Source organism: Leptodactylus fuscus, chromosome 9 (genome assembly GCF_031893055.1).
Source record: "Leptodactylus fuscus isolate aLepFus1 chromosome 9, aLepFus1.hap2, whole genome shotgun sequence".
In the NCBI taxonomy this organism is placed as follows: domain Eukaryota; kingdom Metazoa; phylum Chordata; class Amphibia; order Anura; family Leptodactylidae; genus Leptodactylus; species Leptodactylus fuscus.
The window spans coordinates 28,371,828-28,393,910 of record NC_134273.1 but is presented as its reverse complement, the minus strand read 5'-3'; the positions used below and the strand labels follow the sequence as shown (position 1 = coordinate 28,393,910).

The 22,083-nt window shown below is 44.2% G+C and overlaps 2 protein-coding genes across 3 annotated transcripts; one reads left to right on the top strand and one right to left on the bottom strand.

The window, feature by feature from the left end:
- Window positions 1-238: 238 nt before the first annotated feature.
- On the bottom strand, window positions 239-9,765 carry PDHB (pyruvate dehydrogenase E1 subunit beta). Its single transcript, XM_075287918.1, has 10 exons — window positions 9,652-9,765; window positions 9,515-9,574; window positions 7,440-7,547; window positions 6,418-6,480; window positions 5,035-5,070; window positions 4,655-4,940; window positions 4,459-4,569; window positions 3,511-3,602; window positions 2,676-2,817; window positions 239-1,040 (listed from the first exon to the last, which is right to left on the bottom strand). The coding sequence occupies exons 1-10, from the start codon at window positions 9,685-9,687 to the stop codon at window positions 892-894; spliced, it is 1,083 nt and encodes a 360-aa protein (XP_075144019.1). The 5' UTR covers window positions 9,688-9,765; the 3' UTR covers window positions 239-891.
- Window positions 9,766-9,961: 196 nt separating this feature from the next.
- KCTD6 (potassium channel tetramerization domain containing 6) lies at window positions 9,962-21,666 on the top strand. 2 transcript variants are annotated; one of them, XM_075287926.1, is made up of 4 exons: window positions 9,962-10,068; window positions 14,584-14,689; window positions 18,791-18,897; window positions 19,836-21,666. In XM_075287926.1, exons 3-4 carry the CDS (start codon window positions 18,814-18,816, stop codon window positions 20,520-20,522), a joined length of 771 nt encoding a protein of 256 aa, XP_075144027.1. In that variant the 5' UTR covers window positions 9,962-10,068; window positions 14,584-14,689; window positions 18,791-18,813; the 3' UTR covers window positions 20,523-21,666. The 2 variants fall into 2 exon arrangements, with proteins under 2 accessions (XP_075144027.1, XP_075144029.1); XM_075287928.1 differs by having other exon boundaries at window positions 9,962-10,082.
- Window positions 21,667-22,083: the final 417 nt, after the last annotated feature.

The window sequence follows — 22,083 nt, the reverse complement described above, 5'->3', positions numbered from 1 at the left end:
GTTTTGGCTTAGAAATACAGTAAATGTTTAAAAAAAAGCGGGTAAAATCAGGCACTGCCTGGTCTGCTGTGGATCCACTAGGTGGCACTGGCTCCTGTGACTATTAGAGGTAAGATGGCCCCTGTAATGCCCCCTATGACTGACATTAGCCCTAAAAGAAATGAACACATTTTATACAATAACCGCTGACAGATGTTGGGGGGTGAAAAAGAAAAATGACCGAATCCCTGAAACTAAATAAATTTCAGATTTTATTAATATACAAAGCGACCTTGTCTGTGTCCTCCTTGTATACAGCTGAGGAGTTTCTACTAATAAATATTGTCAGCCTTGTAACATGTCTCCAATACGTGACAGACTGGGTGGAGTGTCTTGACTGCATATGCTCAGGAGACATCGGCTACAGATCATCTCCTGGTTTTGTCTTAAAGGAGTTTTCCCATAATAAGTATTTGGCACTTACCCAAAGGACAGGTGATAAGTCTATGATCATTGAGGGCTTAGCACGCCCCTAGCCGTCATCGAAGTGAGGGTCCCCTGTTTAAATAGAGCAGTGGTGCACATGTGATCATGGCTCCATTCATGAGACAGATGGAAATGAAGTGCAGTGCTCCATCAGTCATATAGAGGTGTCACATAACTACTGCCCCATTCACACAGGGGACTTGTACCCCCTGCAGTCCTGAAATGAGGAGTTCCCCTACAGTGACCATACACTTACTACCCACACTGTGGATACGTGACAAATGTTTCTTACAGGAAACCACATGGGTCAGTTTTACAACAGAGAATGAGAAAGGACATAATAAAATCAGACGTTACCCAGAAGATGTGGGATACGGATGGTAAGACATATGGTTTAAAAGGACATGTTACCCCTGAAGTGAATACCTAGATTACATTAAGGGTCTTTTTAACTGCAAATATAATGTCTTTCACTTGTGGTATGCAGTTGTCTTCTAAGATCTTGGCATAAGGCATCGGGACATCAGCACCGGTCACACGGAATACAGGAGCGTCCAGGTAATTGAAAGCAGGTCCTGGTAGAGAAAAGAAGAACAAAAGGGATGGATTAAAGGAGATGAAGCTACAAGACACCATTCATGTACAAGAGTGGCATTGCATCTCCAAGATGTATTTATTTCTTACCTTTTTTTAAATTAAACTAATTTTCATTGAAATTTTTTTTATAATATACATAAAATGACAAACGTGAACGGAATAAACAAAGAAAAATTGTATGTAACGAATCAGTCAATGGCAAAAAAATAAGTCTGGGGATGGGGGAGACAACAAAGGAAAAGGAGGTGGGGGAGGTAAAGGGGAAGGGGTCAGAGACCATGTAAAATACCGTATACTGTATGAGTTCCAGGGTGACCATACAGCATGAAATGCTTCCATTGTATGATTAAGAAAATACTCCATACTACAGACATCTTTCACAAGAGCAAAGAGCTGCGGACCGGTGTGACATAGTGAACCCACCTCTACCCGGCAGTGCCAACAATAGGCAGGAATGCTAGGGTTAAGGGAATGGAGCAGGGCAGGGGTGTGGAAACAGTGCATGAGCAACTTATACTGGATCTTGCAGAAAGTCATATATGTGGCGGACTTGGCCACACGAGACCAAATAATTTGCCACTGCCCAGGCGAGATCTGTCTGTTCACAACCCCAGACTACTTAACCATATACCTGGGAGGGAGGGGGCCCTGTCCCTCAGGGGAGGAGAGAAGCCTGAAGATGCCCGATACCAGGCCCGCCGTGAAGGTACCCCCACCCCCTCCTTTGCCTGATAGCATCACTGAGCAGGGATGGATGGAGGTTACCATTCCAGATAAACGGGAAGATGGATTTTTGAAGGGCACGTAGCTCCGAGCGAGGGACAGCTACTGGGAACGATTCAAAAAAAAAAGTAAAGAAGCTTCGGGAGGAGGGTCATTTTAACAGCAGTAACGCGACCTATGAGGGAAATTGGAGAGGGCGCCACTTATCTAAAAGAAAACGTAATTCACTAAAGAGGCGAGGGTACTGAGTAAAGGGTGGAGTAGGAAGAAGACGACAGCTGAATTCCCAAATTACGGAGGGAGCGCTTCCTCTACTTAAAATGAAAGTTACACTGAAGTAGCTGTAAGGTAGAGTTAGAGATGTTAAGAGGTAAAGCTTCGGTCACATGGAGAAGGCTGGGGAGGGACGTGTCTTAGCATCCTTTGATAGTTGCCACTCCACTGATTCCAGCACAGATGCAATTTCCTCTCCAGCACCCACCATTCCTGAGTTACCAGCGCAGATAATTTTGGTGCCCGACCTGCTGTATGGGTGGTGTCAGGCAGGGGGCACGATGTCAGTCAAAGGCAGCCAGTGTCAGAGCTCAGAATCGCACCCCTTGGCTGCTCCTTCCATGACACCGCCCTCCTGACAGAGCCTAAATAAAATATCAGGCACCAATGATAGAGGCTAGAGAAAAAAACTCCAACTTTGCAGGAATCAGTGGAACTTTCTCTACTAAATGATGTAAAGAGCTGGACCTGTGGAAGTTGATGAAAGGTCCTCATTGAAAACCCCTCATTCAGAAGACAGCTACACCAGTAAAACCTTTACTTCCAAGGAAAACGAGGACATTTTAGCACTGTTGCCTGAATATATTAGATGTCTGCATATTTTTATTGTGACTTACCTTCCATGATCTTAGCGCAGATTTCAGCTCCTACGCCAAACTGCGGCCACCCTCCTTCTACTGTCACTAGATGGTTTGTCTTTACAACACTGGCTTCAATGGTTTCGGTATCCATAGGCCGGATTGTGCGCAAATTGATAACCTAAAGGAAAATGTGCAGATTACCTTAATCCAAAAACAATTTGACACCAGGGTAGTTAGGACAGTTTGGCTTCTATTATATTTCTATGACTTTCTTTTGAAAACAAGATTTACAACAAAATGTAGGGCCTAAATTTGGTATATACAGTGGGAAAAACTCCTGGTGTATATGCCAGAATTATCCAGGGGGCTTCAGTCACCTTTTTACTTGCAATATGGAATACTATACACTGCATGGTGGGTATAGGTACTAAAACTGCAGGAAGCAAAAAAGTATGGACTGTTTATTCAGTCTCTGTGCAATAATACTGAATCTTAACTTAAGTAGTTAAAGCGCTTTAACTTCTTCAGATATAACCGTATATAATCTATTTTTACCATGGGTACCTATGGGTGACATATCCCACTGCATGTCTATACAATCGGATACACAGCAGCCACCTGTTAGATATAAAAGACAGGAACCCCCCCCCCCCCAACAGTCTCTAATTGTTATTTGTAAAAATCTTATAAATATCTTATTTAATAGATACTTAAAATGCAGAGATTCAAGAATAATACCATCATATTGATATAGCAGATTATACTGGTGACAGATATCATATGGCTAAGACCAGCCAAAGGTTGGGATCAGGATATACTGTGTATCGGCTGCATTTCCAGACTCAATATCACAGATCTATAAACCATTTACCTCACAATCAATTCCTTCCTTGGCCAGCACACTGGCAGCCTCTAAACAATGCCCCACAGAGCGCGAATGGGAAACCAGGGTAATCTGACTACCTGTTTTGGAAGAAAGGAAAACAACAACAGCCTTATACATTTTGTATATTATAATAATAATAATAATATATATTTGTATATATACACACACACACATAACCAATCTGTACATCTCATTGATTGATGACTAGTCATCAGATGACCACATTGACAACCACTAGGTGTGATGCAACAAAAATACATTGCAATTTTCATGTTATGTGACCAAAGTGACTCTTTAGACCTAGCCAAAAGGTTCATATTCTTTGGCTAAAACAAAAATTCAAGGTGGGAATGAATCACATCCATAGTATTGGAGGAAGGATTGGGAGGGGGGGGGGGAAGAGTTATTAAAGATGGTGTTTAGGGCAATGCTGTTGATAACCCTCACACTACGGATGGATGCACCTTAACTATGAAAAAGGGACCTGCACTGAAATGTACAGACTTCAGGCATCATTTCCGCCAGTAACGGATATATAATAAACCTGTCAGGGCTGGGCATCCCCAGAAAACTGGCACATAAGGAGTGAGGGCGGGATCACACCTGCAGTCACTTTTCAAACCTATTAATTTGAATGAGTTTGCTAAGTGTCCGCCCGTAAACATTTTGTGGTCTCCGCGGTGAAACTTTTTTTTTTTTTTTTAACCAGACACAAAGTCGGACATGCAGGACTTTGTGTCCGGTAAAAAAACAAAACAAAAGGGGGTTTTGCTACGGAGACCAGAAGACGCTCACGGGCGGACACTGTCTGCTGGGTCTCCGTCTCCTGTCGGCAGAAGACGGAAAAATGAAAGCTGAGACCGGGGTGCAGATGTGAACCTGCCCTGAGAAATTTCCGTCTTAATTTTTCTTTTCTTCCACAAAAATACTTACCTTGTCGCTCGATCTTTGCCTTTCCAATAGGAACAACAAAATCTTTTGACTGGGCTTCCTCAGACAGTTCAAAGGGGACGCCGTACATCAGCTCATTCTCCAGCATCACCACTGAAAATAAAACCAGGACAGCTAAGCATGGATCAAACACAAGAGTGCTACAGGCGGATTGTTATAAGAGCCTCGGCTTACTCACCTGGGTTATCATCTCGAATTGCAGCTTTCAGAAGACCTTTAGCATCTTCAGCATTCCAGGGGCTCAGTACCTTTAATCCAGGACAGTGCCCATACCAGGCAGCAAAGCACTGGGAGTGCTGGGCAGCCACACCAGCTGATGCACCATTTGGCCCCCGAAACACAATCGGGACAGGCACCAGGCCTGCTGACATGTAATAGGTTTTAGCAGCAGAGTTAATGACTTGGTCAATAGCTTGCATGGAGAAGTTGAATGTCATGAACTCGCAGATTGGCCTCAAGCCAGCCTATACATAAAAAAAAATAATAAAATAAAAAAAAAAATTGTTTGGCTGTGTTTTGTGCTTTGCAAAACATAGCACCAATGAACAAGCAACTTACCATAGCAGCACCAACAGCAATCCCAGCAAATCCCATCTAAAAAAAAAAAAAAAAAAAGTGGAAAATGTATTTAACTTTTTTTTTCTAAAGCAAGATAAATGAAGAGAAGCTAGATATTTATTAAGGGGAAGGGGGGCGTTTTATCCAACATGGTGGATTAGCCAGAAATTACAATGCCTCTCCCCCTTCCCCAATTAAACAAGCCCCTATAGCACTTGTATTATAACAAGCTTTCTCTGTTGAAAACATGCCCATGTACAGCTTTGTCCACGCCCTGGCCAGGAGGAAATGATAGTCCCACTGCTGTACCGTCATCGTGTGCTCAGCAAAGTCTAGAGCCTGCACAGAATGTGCCTCGAATGCTCACACATGCAGAGCCACTTATCCTCGTACACGCCAACATTACTAGTGCATACGCGAGATTTTGCAAAGTCTAACTTACATAATGAATAAAACATCTTTCACAGCATCCACAGGACTCTGAACGAAGGTAGGATTTGTAAGTAGGTCATAGCAACTACAGAGCTATGGTGGAATGGCTGGGCAAAGTGATCGACTACATTTAATTAAGGCGACCCCAACTTATCCATTTGCAGGCTGGGTTAATATGCTGGGATTTGGTGACAGACTCCCTTTAAAGAGGTAAGTGAGCCATAAACTTCAAAAAGGCTGTTTAAGGCCGAGGGCCCATGGGATGGAAACGTTGCGGGAAAAATCGCGACTTTTACATGCAAATCTCATATCTACTTTGAGGTAAAAACCACAGCGCCGACACGCCGTTACAGTTTTGGAAATCGTAGGATATCAATTATATCTACAGAAATGCTGGCAGCTTCCCCGTAGATATAATTGTAACAGAAAGTTCGCCGAGTTTTCCTCCGCAGACTTTCTGTTTAAAGTGCTGCTGGAAGAACCGGAATGCGTTCTCACTGTGGTTTTTCCCATAGCGCTTTATAGCTGTGGGTCGCCCTATGGGTACTTAGCCTAAAAGAGATGGGAGGAAGGGAAGAGGACTCGAGTAAGGAGGCTCAGACTCCTGCCTGGTGAACTTCCCATAAATGGAGGTAAACATTTTTTTTTTTTTTTTTATAATTCTCACACATCTGATGGTGAATTAAACTACAGCCGCGGCGTTTACAATCCTTTCTCCTTTAGGGAGATTTATAACAATTCAAAATGACATTTTCTTCCTGGATCCTATATCCATACTGTATAGCCAGTGTCTGACAACTTATTGGTTTTGCCTCTTTCAGGTTAGGGCTACACAATGACTTTGGCTGTGACAGCCATCCAGAAATGTTAGACTTTGTTACAACTAGAAGCCACAGCCCTAGTTTTATGAAAAAGATCAAAAAAAAAAAAGAAAAAGGGGGGGGCTCATACCTCAGAGATAGGGGTATCCATAATCCTTTTGTCACCATACTTTTTCCACAGACCTCTGCTGACCTAAAAGTGGAAAGAAAAGTCAACCATTTACTCAAGTATCCAAACGGTAATGCAGATTAGTCTCACAGAATTGGCAGAGGACACAGGAGATATCTCAGTCCATAAACAATGACCTACTGGGGAGCCCTGAAGACCTCTGAATAAATTGAAAAACTAAACATTAAGATTCCTCTTTTCTGTGTGATGTGTCTGGACTCAATCTGATGGACACAGTTCTCAAGTTCTTACACACTTCCAGGCAGAAACAGGGCAACACAACAGGGCGAATTTACCAATACTGTAAGTTTTAGAGAGTGCAAACTTAGTCTAGACAGTCTTAAACTGCCCCAGATTTACATCACCCATTAGTTGGCTTAGTTTCTGTCAGAACATTGCAACAAAACCTGCGAGTCAGCATCAGTAGAAGTGTCTAAAGTACTTAATAAATAGATTTAAAAAAAAAAAAAATCATGAGATTGACCGACATCCAATCTGTTGTGTACTGACTGTGTAAGTAGTGGTTAAATCCATAATAAAATCCACATTTTACAAACAAAATGACTGTGGGTTTATATGGATTTCTGTTGCATTGCAAAGGATAAAATCTACAGAAAGAATAGACAATGAATGGATTTTAAATACGACCACAAAGATTTTTTTGCATGGGTTTGTTAAAACCTTATGTTACAGTAAGAATATATCCAAGTGGGATGTCGTCACAGCTACAATGTACAGTACCAGCTGAGCGGATGACAGCTCACCAAACGTCATCCACAAAACGCAATAAAAACCTGCAGCACGAAATGACCTGCACCATCTATTTTCAGCCCACTACATGTCAGCTCATGCTCCGGATTGTCACCACTGGATTGCAAGGCAAGGTGGAAAGCAGCATTAGAGCCACTGTGATTCCAGCAGGAAGGGCCACATTTCAGGGTTCACATACAAACCCACCGCCCAATGTCCAGGACATACTGTACCTTATATGCTCCATCGTACTGAGCAACTTCCTCCCCCAACAGAAACACTCTTTCATCTCTTTCTAACTCTTCATCCATAGCCTGGTTTAAAGCATCCCGCACGGTGACCTGAAACAAGCAAAATAGAATATATAGATAGCAAACACCAGAAGGAAGAGACTAGCAAGCCCTGCATATGTTATATAGACACTATGTAGTAAATGAAGCCTGTGCATATAGTTATAACATGTCTGCAGAGGTGACTGGAGGACAAATGTAACCTGAGTAAAGAAGACACTGCAGTCAGTCTGTATTTTCAGCCGCCCCTCTGTCCTCTCAGACAAGACCAGGGACAGGCAGCCATTGGCACTCCAGGTGCTGTGGGACTACAAGTCCTAGAATGGCTACTGGTTCTGCTCTCTTTGGATCTACCATAGAAGTGAATGGAGCAAGTTGGGCACTGTAGTTCTACGGCTGCTGAAGGTTGCTGATCCCTAGACTAGGGATATGAATTTGCTCTCACGACATGATGTCTTTGGGATTGGATTTTTTGCTGCGTTTAAATAGGCCTGGGCCATGCACGTCAGGTGCGCTCTGGTGTGTCCTGCACCGCAGTCGCTTATGTCAAAAGCCAGCTAAAAAACAACTGGCTTTTGCCAGATGCGGCTTGTCCTGGCTTTAAATCTTTGCATTGGTAAAAATTGCAGGCAAATATGCAGCGTGTTCAAAGCCCGCAGTGCTCTGTGTTTTTTTTCTACAATATGTGGATGGGGGTTGGTTGAATGACAGCCAATACATTGCTAGGTTAACCGCTGGCAATTTCACAGTGGCAATGTGTGTCCCTGACCTGGCAGGGAGGACTCTGGCATGAAGCAGATTAAACCAACAATACAGTTAGATGGGTCGGGCTCACCTGAATGCAATGCTTTTTTTCCCCCATGATAATTTGCAAAATTTGCCGAGATTTATTTCAGAATCTGCAAATGAGCAATTTGGAGCACAGAAGGCGTCTCCGGTGTTACAAACTGCCGTGTCCCACCACTGCTCTAATACACCTGACTTCCACCCCTCCCCATAAAAGAAGAAGGGTAATACTGAGTATGTGCCACAACTAGTAGACGGTTAGCTCAAGTAAATTTTTGTTATTTTATTTTATACTGTTCATTACACATGTGGCATTTTTTCATTAAAAAGGACTTTGTGAAAAAATTGATTATTCTTTAATCTCTCTGGTTGGGTGTAAAGCCTCATGCACACACCCATCAGTGTACTAGCCATAGATTTGTCAAGGTTAGAAGACAGACCCATTCATTTTTACGGCCTCATACACATGACCGTGTATTTTCATGGTCCTGTGTATGTGGCCGTGAACATGAGACAAAGCTCAGGACAGGTCCATTTCAGCCATTACTCACTGACCTCAGTGTATGGGGCCCGGCGATGGTTGTGTGCATGTCGCCTAATAGACAATGATGCTTGGCATTGTTAGACTGCCATAGTTAACCATCATCATGCCACCACTTTGGTGGTTACATTTCTGATTACCCAGCACTGATTATGGCATCTAAAGAGTTCATGGTCTGTATAATACACTAGAACACTAGCAGTGATGGCATGGGCACGGCTCCGTAACCTGCACCATCATAGTGCTGTACAATTACACCAATGACCAGGAATGGGATCAAACATCAAACGTGCTGCCCAGTCCTGTAAAAAATTTATGTAAATCCCTGCTCACAGTGGAGTAGAGAGTCCAGTGGGTGGAGTCAATCCAAGAGTAAGGACCACCCACTTGACTCCTAAGCATACAGAAAGCAGGGATTTACATCAACTATTACTAACCTATTCCCATATCATTATACACAAATCTCCTCATATAACGTGCTGCGGGTAGATCAGATTTCTATGAATTTTGGAATAAAAACCAGTTTTCATTATTTAGACATTGGTATTGCCTATGGTAACACATTATATGTAAACTCTCATTCTGGTCACAGCAGATAAGAAAATGACGTGATTACTAAGAACACCAGTAAGGCTCTGTTCACACTAGCTGTTAGGTCAGGTTTGTGTTCAGTCACTGAGGGTCACCATACCTGAAGGGCGGCAGGCGGGCTCCTGTGGAATTCTCTCCGGAGGAACAAGGATACCTGACTCTGTAGAGACACAAGGAGAGGGTTAGTCACAGCCTACCCGCCACACTCAGCCATAAACAACCCCTTTCCCTCCTCACCTTCCCCCCGCAGATCAGTCTCCTCAGCGCCGCCATCTTGCCACTGTCCTCTGACAAGACGTCGCCCTTCGACAAGACGTCCTCCAATCAGAACACGCCGTGAGCCCAGCGAACCCCCTGCACGTCAGGTGACTAGATTGGGCCAATCACAAGTCAGATACAGGACTCGCCTCTGTCATGCCTTCACTTGGGCATGGGGGCGTGGTAACAGTAAATGTTGCCGCGCGACCTCCAATCACAGGGTGCAGATGGAAAAACGTGTACGGGAAGCAAAGAGGATCATATCTATCATTCTCACGGGTTTGTAGGAGGAGTCTGTGGAGCAGGCCTTGAATTTGCCGCTGTACACACTGGGGCGATTGCTGCGCTGAGATTCTCATCGCTGGATTTCTTCATAGCCAGACAGGCAGCGATCAGGTGAGGGCAGAGAAGTGAGGCGTGGGGTGTCACACTGAAGTGGGGGGAGGTCGGCTGGGATGGGCTCTAGTCTCCTCCATTACTTGTCACCTCCTGGTATCTTCATATCTGCTCGTCTATGTCCATGTCCACATCTTCTTCAGAGCAGGATATATTATATATGTATGAGCAAGCTGATCATAGAAATAGCAGCGATCAGATTGATAACTAGTAATCTACGTCTGTGGTGACAGAGCAATCATCTACAACTAATGAAAATCAGCTGCAAAATAGACCGGACAAGAGGCAAGATTTTTATTGGATGATTTACATTATAATTTATTTTATAGGGAAACAAAAGTCCAGAATTTCCCATATAAGTCATTGCAGATATTCTCAGGTTGTAGCATGTTTGATGTGCACTCTTACTTAAAGAGATTGTCCAGAATTTCTTTAAAAACAACAGTGCCACCCCTGTCCATGGGTCTAGTCTGGTATTGCACCATATCTCCATTGAAATGAATGAAGCTTAGTTGTAAAACCACACGTAACCTGTGGACAACTGTGGCACTGTTACTGCGAGAAAATCGCCATGTTTTTCTAATCCTGGACAACCCCTTTAAATAAGAGTACAAGCTCGTTAAAGGGGTTGTCTGGAGAGCTTAAGGGCTAGTTCACACAGGGATTCCACAGTGCACATTTCATCGTGGCTGCCGCAATGGGATGCCGGTGCAGTGCATGGTATCCCCTCCCAGCTTTCCGCTCCAGATTAGGCCCAAATGAATGGGCCTAGTCCAGAGGGTGGTGTTACGAGGCAGACGCCGCTTTTTTGCATGTTGCCACTCACGGAAAAAAGAGTGCTAGTGGTCTACGTAGACCTCCATTGTGAGGGGGCGGATTATGACGTGGATTCAGCGCCATAATTTGCCCTGTGTGAATGAGTTCTTAAATTCACTTACCTGATATGGCAGATGAGGATGATGGAACTCCTGGGTCATGTGATCAGAAGCAGAGCTCCGCCCCTTTCCTGGCTTGCTCCTCCCTCCATCTTACAGGTAGTTAATTAATAACATTACTACTTCCAATCATGTGCCCCCGGGGTCTATCACCATTATTGGCCAGATCAGGTAAGTGAATTTAAAGAGGACCTTTCATGGATTTGGGCACATGCGGTGTTATATACTGCTAGAAAGCCAATTCAGCGCACTGTCGGCTTTCCCAATCTGTGCCCCGGGTGAAGAGCTAGCGGTACTGGTACCGTAGCTCTTCACAGTCAGAAGGGCGTTTCTCACAGTCTGTCAGGAACGTCCTTCTGCACAGCAGCACCCTATAGCCCTGTGCTGTGTGGGCGGGGAGGAACGCCCCCTCCCCTCCTGATAGTGCTCGTCTATGGACGAGTACAGTGAGAAGAGGGGGGGGGTGTTCCTCCCTGCTCACACTGTACAGCGCTATAGGCGCTGCTGTGCAGAAGGACGTTCCTGACAGACTGTCAGGAACGCCCTTCTGACGATGAAGAGCTACGGTACCAGGACCAAAACCTCTTCACCTGGGGTACAGATCGGGAAAGCCGACAGTGCGCTGAATTCAGCACACTGTCGGCTTTCCAGCGGTATAGAACACCGCATGTGCCCAAATCCATGAAAGGTCCTCTATCAACTCCCCGGACATTCTCTTTAACGGGGTCCTCCACTTTGAGTAATCGCTACTGGTTTAAGGGATTAATAGACAATTTTCTGATCACAAAGTGCCACCTGCTGGGACCCCCAGGGATCAGCTGAAATCTTTGTGGAAACCCGTCAGTAAGGGTTACTTCATGGTGTAATTTGGGAAGAACTTGAGGTGGTCTCCCTCCAAAATTCTCTCCAAAAACTAGCCCTGTGGAGTGTGCAGCAGAAAGCCAAAGCTGAACCTCTGCTGATTGGCCTCATATACAGTGGGGCCTCATACACAGTTATAGTTGTGATTCAGAAGCAGGAGTGCACTAAAAAACAAAAGATGCCTCAGTCAGAGGTGGCAGATTCCGGATGGTTTTTAGAGAGGATTTTAAGGTGAAAGACAACTCCAAATTCTTATAAATCTACATTGTGCCGATCCTCTGCTATTTCTCATAGAAATTTATGATTAAATTGACAACTGGGTGTTACCATTCCTCTCGTTAAAGGGGAGTGTCCATACACAGTATGACTCGGGCTGTACTGATTGGACCCACCCAGTTGTCAATTTAGTTATACATCATTGGAGGAATAACAAAGGAACGTCACACTAAAGATTTAGAAGAAAACTTGCTCCAGAACTGTATTAGCCTGTCATTTATGTAGAACTTGCTAAAAATCCATATCCTAATTCCTGCACGAAATGCGTGGTGAGACTCCGCCATGGCACAACATTCAGTAAAGCCACAAGTACATAAACACAAGTACTCGCATGTGAACATCTGTTTGCTCAAGCAAATGCTTAGACTATCTGTCATGGGAGAATTTCCTTCTGTGCGGTCTCCTATGGGTAGGTAGTGCTGGCTCCCATCTCTGAGCGGGCATGTCAGCACCTGGCCCCCAGCCCAGAATTATCTTTGCAACGAGATTACACCATATTGCTGTGTGAGAGGTTCAATGCACCATAGTACATGCTATGACTACCGGTATATGTAGGAACTAAAATATGTACACACATCCTCTTTTTTTTGTGGTGTACATATCTCTGTTTCTGTAGCTTTTCTAAGTTACATGGCCTCTCTCTGCTTAAGCCGCCTCCTCTGTGTGGTCAGTGGCAGCTGCCCTGTCGTGTAGTATGAGGGTCCGCTGTATTATCCCTATTTTGCGTTTATTGGACAGGTCCAAATTCTGCAACCATTTCCGCATATAATTCCGCACCAACAGAAAAGATGCATTTTCTGCCTCCTATTAAAGGGGTATTCCCATAACTCTTGTTCAGCAGCCTGGAGGCTCTGTGCTCTCTTCACTTCCTGGATTTCTCGGCACATTGGTGGGCGGGGTTTCACTTGCTCTGCTATGTTTGCAGTCAGTAATGAGGGATTGGTTGTAAATGCATTACCACAGTATAAAGCTGATGTGGAAACTGATGTAGCAGAGCTGGATTTGAGTCAGCTTGCATTATATACAGTGGTAACTGACTCCTTATCTCAGCCCTTATCAGCCAGCTCCATTTATTGCAACCCAACCACCTGTCCACTTTCATCCCCTGTTCTTCTGATCAGTGGGGGTCTGAGCAGTTGGACCCCCTGTTCTGTAAGTAACCCCTTATCCTATGGATGTTGATAACTCTCTTTTATGGAAAACCCCTTTTAAAGCTATAAAGAGCTTGTATTTTACATCAGACCCTGTCACTGTGACCACATTAAGCACTTCACACTTCATTTTTATTTCCTTCCATTGTATGCTATGGTAAAGCCACTTCAGACAATTGACATGCAGAGTTACATAAGGGACACCCCAAAACAAAGGGGGATGTTTCTCCACACCGCTACATCTTTTCTCCATGCTACCGTGCTGTGGCCAGAACCCTATTCGCATAGGAGCGGAGCAGCCAGCTCCTAAATCTACACGGTTTGCATGTACGCGTGTGGTCACGTGTGGCTTTGTGTGTTAGTTACATCTTCTCAGACTTATATTGATTTCTCAGCACTGAGCAAAACACATTAACCCAGAGATGGAGCCGCCACATCCTCTCCTCATCAATTATGGAGGATATCGCTGAGATCATCCTCTATAAACATTCACCCGGGCACGGGAAGAGGCTGTTGTTTAATGTGCGGTGTTTTTGTCAAGCGCACGTGTATGGTGTCCTTAAAGGAGGCATCCAATTATACCTAAGTGTACTTGGTCTGACAATGTCTAGGTAGACGGTTCACGTCAAAGTAACTGCCCAGTCCAGCAATGCCAACAAGATCTGCCATTTTGGAGATCATTTTGCAATTCCAATTTTGCCCTTGTTGCTCAGATTCTTAAGTTGCCTATTTTTCCTGCTTCCAGTGCTTTAAGAATTGTCCGTTCACTTACTCCCTAATATATCCCACCCCTAACAGTTGCCATTGCCAGGAAATAATGTTCTTCACGTCATCCGTTAGTGGTATTAATATTATGGCTGATTGGTATAAGTTCTCACATCCTTGACAGGAGAGTTTACAGTCGACATGCGGAGTGTCCTTACAGCTTTGTGTAGGCAGCCTTAAAGGGGTTGTCCACGCTAAACAACATCTGTCCATGTGCCCTATTAGGATATATGGCTATCACACAGGAGCGAAGGTCGGACAACAAGCTCTACCTCCGATAGACCTGGCCGGCTCGTATATTGGATGGTTACTGGTTAACTTTTTTTTTTTTTTTTAAAGATATCCTAGGGTATATATGATGCGAGGAGACTTGTGTACTCCTATCCAGGCTGACTGTACCTACTGGGTTTTCAGAGCATGAAATGGATGATTGCTGAGCTAGAAAGGTCTGACAGCATTAGGAGCCATATTGTATGTGGTCAGTGATTCTGTAGCCCCCTGTTCATCACATACTTCTATTATTTCAGGTTTGGATCCTCTGCTGGTGATACCTGAATCCACACGTTCTCACAGATCTCTATAAGGATTGATGTGCAGGACGTGGTGAGAGAGACCCTACCATCGAATACACAGGTCAGTGACCCATTTATTATAGCTCTTGTATTTTTGGTGTCTGTGTATCTCTACAGTTCTCCGGTTATTGCAGCTCTACCACTACTAGTGTGCACATGCTTTGAGTTGTAGTCTTGCAATATGGCAGCTGCAATCTATGCCAACATTATGCTTCATCCCAAATTGCTGTGGCCATAAATGACAACTGAATTGCAGTCTATGGGAAAATCGCTGTATAGCTAAACCACAGTAGCTGTTTTCCTATGACTGCCCAGCTGTCATATACACCGGATGGCGTCCACGATCTTGCTGCATGGGAGCCATACCCGCAACGTATAGTTAGAAGAGGTGGAGGCTCACTCGGGGGTGATTCTGGGGCTGCAGTTGTGCTAAATTTGTTGGTATTGGGGACTTATACATGTGGCCCCCTTATTTTCAACTTTTTTAACTTATTTTTTTAATTATTACCTGTTCCACAAGGGCAACTTGAACTTGGGATCTCTGATCCCCAGTGCAGTGTACTGCAATAAATAGCATTGCAGCGAATCACACTTAGACACATAGGCTCCTTATACTGTAGGTCAGGGGTAGGTAACCTTTTTTGTTCGGCGTGCCGATTTAAATAAAAAAATCAAAGATGAGGTCCTCAGAGTGCCGGGCAATAATTGTAAAGCTGACGACACCTACACTAAAGTCATATAGCACAAACCACAACATAGGGGTGCTGTCATACTGTGCTCCCAGCCACATGCGCTTACTACTATTTGCCTTGATGCACATGTTCTTTTCCTTTAGAAGCAATGTAAGTACATGCGTAACCCACAATTAGTGGTAATGTATGTGATTGGGAGCAGAGTGAGGTCATACCTGTAGAGCGCTGACACACAATGTACCTGTATGCTCCATCCAGTCCTTGGCCGTTAGTAACTTCAGTTTTCTGTAAGGGAGCAGTCACACTACCGTCGGTGTCCGACAGCTAGTGCCCGCTGCTAATGTCCATTCAAAATCTTGTGCGGATATTAGTATCGGACACTAGCTGTGTCCGTGAGATTTTGCATTGATTTAAACGGACACCGGGTGCGTTCTTTTACTGTCTGTGGGTGTCCTTAACTGTCCGTTCTCAAAGATGTCTGACTTTTCAAGCGGACAGCAAAACCCGACATTTAGGTTTTTCTGTCCGCTTGAAAAGTCGGACATCTTTGGGAACGGACACTTAAGGACACCCACGAACAGTAAACGAACGCACCCGATGTCCATTTAAATCAATGCAAAATGTCACAGACACAGCCAGTGTCCGCTGCTAATGTCCGCACAAGATTTTGAACAGACATTAGCAGTGGACACTAGCTGTCGGACACCGACGGTAGTGTGAACGCTCCCTAAGTGAAACGCAGATTCATTTGTCACTTTTAGTTCCTGGCGGTGCAGTAACAGCAAAACCCCAGCCAGGAATTAATGGGTGTCACACTTTCAACAAAGTGAATGCACTGGTGCCCAGGAACTGGATTTGGCTATAATTGCATCTAGTTACAGTGTCACCACCCAATAGAATCACACTAAGGCTGAGGCCCCACATTACAAAAATGCAGCTTTTTTTATTGCAGATTTAGCTGCGTTTTTTTTCCCGTCAAAGCCAAGAATGGCTAGAAAAGGAACAGGAAATATATAGGAAGCTTCTTATATGTCTCCCTCCTGCTCAATCTACTCCTGGCTTTGGCTCAAAAAAAAACAGCAAAATCTGCAACGAAAAAAAGCTGTTTCTGCAACGTGGGGCTTTAGCCTAAGGCCCTCACGTTGTTGGAACGCAGCTTTTTTTGTTACATATTTTGCTGTGTTTTTCTGAGCCTAAGCCAGGAGTGGATTGAGCAGAAGGGAGACGTATAAGAAGCTTCCTATATATTTCCCATTCCTTCTGTAGCCATTTTTAGCTTTGGTTGAAATAAACCGCATCAAAATCTGCAACAAAAATGCTGCATTTCTGCAACGTGGGGCCTCAGCCTTACGCCTCCTGCATACAAATGGCACGCATGTGGTTTTCACTGACCTATACATTAAAAATGAATTGACAGGGCTGCAAATGCAGACAGATATAGGGGATGTATAGGACAGATATAGGGGATGTATAGGACAGATATAGGGGATGTATAGGACAGATATAGGGGATGTATAGGACACATATAGGGGATGTATAGGACATATATAGGGGATGTATAGGACACATATAGGGGATGTATAGGACAGATATAGGACCTGCTCCATAGTTTTCAGCTCTTCAATTTGGCCCAGATACACAGCCACAAAAAGAATGGCTGTATATATGGGTCAATTGAAATATATAGGTCTGTACTTTTATGCACAGTTGTAGATAAAGAGTCTGGTCATGTATATTACAGCTTAGTAACTCCATGTGCCTCATATTAATAGCAGTTAACCCCATCATGTCCCTCACATTAACCCCCTTTGTGCTTTACATAAGGGACACTGATATGTGAGACATATGGAGGTAATAAGTGAATATCTTCATTATATAGGTCCTTTATTAGTACCTCCATATGTCTCACATATCAGTAACCCTTATGTGAGCAACACAGGGGTTAATGTGAGGGACATGATGGGGTTAACAGCTATTAATGTGAGGCACATGGAGTTACTAAAACTAAAGTAATAACCCCAAATGCCTGACAGTAATAAGAATAGTCAGTAACACACATGTACCTGGTGTTGTTTTTACTTTCACTTTGCTTCTCTCCTCAGGGCTGCAGACGGCAGGAGCTCCTCCTCACATGTAGCAGCAGGTCCAGGGAGCCCTTATCCTGTGCAGTGAGAGGCTCACCTCTGATTGGTGAGCAGGGAGAGAAGGGGGCGTGTCCTACACCGCAGCTGTACCAGAGCACTGAAAGGACGCTCTTTCTCTCTCTCTCAATTTAGTGTGAAGTCTCAGGCTGGCTGCCGTGCCAGCAAAATATGCCTCGCGTGCCAGGGGTTGCCGACCCCTGCTGTAGGTGATGGTGATAGGTAGTTAGAAGGCTGTTGCTCAGCCTCCTGGCTATCATGGCAACCCTTTGGAAACCACATCTTATTGATCCCGGTATCTGAGTGGTTAATCTGTCAGAGTCAGCTAGTCCTGGGGCTTCGCTGTGTAATACAGCCGAGTATCAGAAGTAATGCCACAGCCACAGTCCAATGTAATAGTACGGTGTGGAGTGGGAAGGGGTTAAAATGCCAACATCCAACATTTACCTGTTCTGTGCCATTGGCAAGGAACAGGTTAACGATTAAATAATTAAAACAATCTATGCTGCTTGTACAGGCGATATTGCGACCACTGCACGCATGGCTCTCTCTGCTCACTTCTGTGGGAGTTATAAGAGCAGCCAAGTGCACTTGTGCCAGACAGCTTCTGCCAAGGCTAATAAAATCATGGGATGCATCAGGACTACCATAGATGCCCCTGGTAAGCTCATATTATTGCCTCTAAACACGTCACTAGACAGATAGGAAATAGGCCCAGTTCACATCTGTGCTTGGTATACCGTTTGAGGAGTCTGCTTGGGGACACCTCCCCCATCCGAACGGAATACCAAACGCATTAAAATGCAGTTAGCTAAGAAACCACACGGACCCCATAGACTATAATGGGGTCCATGTGTTTTCCGTGCGGTGTCTGCATAAATCATGCGGACAGAAAAGTGTTGCGTTCGCTATACCAAATAAAATGCCGAACGCAGGTGTGAACCATAGATGAACTACAGCAGGTGCAGAGTAGGGCAACCAAGGTAGTTTAAGGAGTTTTCTAGGACTTATCTATACTAATAGTAAACTTATATGTGATCGGTGGTGGTCTGACACCTGGGAGCCATGTTGATCAGCTTTTTGAAGAAGTCACAGGGCTCACTAGTGCTGGGCCCTCTTCTCAGTGCTGATGACATCACATGGGACAGCAGCAACTCCGTTCTATTCCAATGAATGGGGAAGAGCTGCAATACTGATTAGTCTCTATTCTGTGTACGGTGCTGTACCCCTAAACCTCCTATGCTATGTACGGTGCTGTGCTTGATATCCTCAATGTTATGCACGGTGGCACTATGGATTGGACTTAATGGACTATGTAATGTGTTGCAGGAGCTGGACTGGCCGATCGGTGTATGCATTCCTCAGCTTTCAAGCGTCGGGTTCATTCCAAGCATCAGTCATCTGATCAAATGGATAATGGGGACTGGGGATACATGGTATGGAGTAAAAACAGCCGAAACTGACTTATTAAACCATCTCTTGACTTTCTTAAATATGATGTATTTTATGGTTATGTGCATGATGGAAACATACGTGGCAGGTTTTTTTTTTGTTTTATGACTCTATATCCCACCACCAATTTACATATATCCACCAATCCATATTCTATGGATTGGTGGATATACATCACAAACTCTAGTTCTTTTTTTTTTTTTTTTTAAATGTAGATTGCGAGCCCCACACAGAGCTCACAATGTACATTTTTCCCTATCAGTATGTCTTTTTTGGAATATGGGATGGAAATCCATGCAAACACGGGGAGAACATACAAACTCAGATGCAGATGGTTTTTTTGCCCTTGGCGGGATTTGAACACCGGGACTCCAGCGCTGCAAGGCTGCAGTGCTAACCACTGAGCCACCGTGTGGCCCCCACTCAAACTCTAGTTCTTAACACTACTGGTTGTACTCATTCTAACGCACAGTATTGCGGTGCAGACATTTTTCCTCAACTAATACAATGATTCTAAAATTTATCAGTTGCATTTATATACAAGTATCGGTATCCATTGATCTCCACCGCCGCTACTTCTTATATATGCTGCATCTTCCATTTTAAGAGGTTTCCCCAAACCTGTAGCTTATCCTGTAAATAGATAAGTGTCTGATCAGTGGGGGCTGGATCCCTGGAATCCCTACAAGTCATGAAAATGGTGGTCCGATACCCCCCTATTTAAATGGAGTGACAGTCCCATAGAGTTTAACCCCATGCATCCTTCCAATGTGTCATTTAAATAGAAGGACACGGATCCCCTTCATTGTTGTGGTAACGGTGGTCGGACCTGTCAGACAGGAAAATGTCATACCCATTAAATGCTATGATTTTCAGTGTTAACATATGCGACCCTATTAAATAACATTCATCTTTCTCCTAGATGACGGATCCTGTCACATTAAATGTTGGGGGCCATGTATATACAACCTCACTGTCAACTCTAACTCGCTATCCAGACTCCATGTTGGGTGCTATGTTTCGGGGCGACTTCCCTACTGCTAGAGACTCCCAGGGCAATTATTTTATTGACCGCGATGGATCCCTTTTCCGGTATGTATTGAACTTTCTACGGACATCAGAGCTTACCGTGCCAGTAGACTTCAAAGAGTTCGAATTGCTACGGAAAGAAGCCGATTTTTATCAGATCGAACCTTTAATACAATGTCTTAATGACCCCAAACCTTTATATCCTACGGACACTTTCGAGGAAGTTGTGGAACTGTCTAGTACAAGGAAACTGTCCAAGTATTCCAACCCCGTGGCTGTAATAATCACCCAGCTTACCATCACAACCAAGGTCCACGCGTTACTAGAGGGGATCGCCAACCATTTTACTAAATGGAATAAGCACATGATGGACACTCGGGATTGCCAAGTCTCCTTTACTTTTGGGCCATGCGACTACCACCAGGAGGTTTCCCTTAGGGTCCACCTGATGGAGTATATTACAAAGCAAGGCTTTACAATCCGGAATACCCGTGTCCACCACATGAGCGAGCGGGCCAATGAGAACACGGTGGAACATAACTGGACTTTTTGCAGACTAGCCAGGAAGACAGATGACTGATGCAGGCACAAGCAAGATTCCCTCGGTGTAGGCACCCATGTAGACGAGTGCCCTGATGATCTATATATGTGCTTCTGTGCACATCGTAATTTATTAACAGCCATTGCGACTGGATAGTCCTGCTAACGTGACTCCTCCATTGTTCTGTTACCCAGCACGCATGCATGTGCCTATACGTGGAACGATTTCCATGTTTCAACATAGGCTTCCGAACCTTAACGCACATTAACCTCCTCAGTATTGATATGTGAGCGCTCATGTACAAGAGGTCTATTTGTAACATAGGCCTGAGATTGTTGCTGGAACTTTAAGGATATCCTCAAGTTTCAGCCTCATGTACATCGTGATCAACTTTTACGTGCGGTCAAATTTTTGACCTTGAATAACTTTGTCTTTGGAAAAAAATAAGCTACAGAGAACAAATAGTGGGAGAGACTTTGTGCAGACGGCACGGATGGCATTGTTATGGTGACATGTCGGATATGCAGTCATCTAGGACAACTTTAAGACTTAGCAACTTGCAAGCAGTCCTGCCCCAGCGTTGTCTGCAACGACCGCCAAATACTCTGAATTTGATGGAATTGTCTCATACGTGTCTTTTGTTCAGATTTGCAAATAACCACTATCTGTACATTATCCCTTGCCAGTCGCAACATATATGATCCAGCTTATCAGCTTGTGTGACCATATTGGCATGAGCACTTGTAATTCTAGAGATCGGAACAAAGGATTAAGACAACAAGAATTACCAAATTAGTCGCTATTGTCTACTAGACATTTACATAGACAGTGGTAGGCATAAGGTAATTTAAAGGGGTTGTCCAGGACTAGGAGCCGGGGTGTGCGTAAAACGAAAACAAAAATATGCGCGCCATATCCCTAGCGTTCCATTGCCCGGACCCTTTTTCCTCAACCTACCATCGGAAACTGAGAGGTCCACATGACTTCAGACTAATTGGTGGCCTTGATGGTTACCGTATATACTCGAGTATTAGCCGACCCGACTATAAGCCGAGACCCCTAATTTTACCACAAAAAACTGGGAAAACTTATTGACTCGAGTATAAGAATGGGAGGGGGGGAATTCAGCATTGCAGATAAAAAGTCTGGTCATGTGTATTACAGCTTCGTAACTCCACGGGGATCATAGTAATAGCAGTTAACCCCATCATGTCCCTCACATTAACCCCCTGTGTGCCTCACATAAGAGTTACTGATATGTGGGACATATGGAGGTAATAATTAGGTATCTTCATAATTAAGGTCCTTCATTAGTACCCTCATGTGTCTCACATATTAGTAACCCTTATATGGGGCACACAGGGTTAATATGAGGGACATGATGGGGTTAATTGTTATTAATGTGAGGCACATGGAGTTACTGAAACTAAATTAATAACCCCAAATGCCTGACATTACTAGGCAGAGTAACTAAAGGAAGGTCCCTGTGTGTGTCACGTTACTGTCGCTTCCTCTCCTCCATACAACAGACATCTTCCATAAGACACAATGAATCCTGGCCACTCATCTGCAGGGTAGATGCTAAATCCTAGTGTGCTAA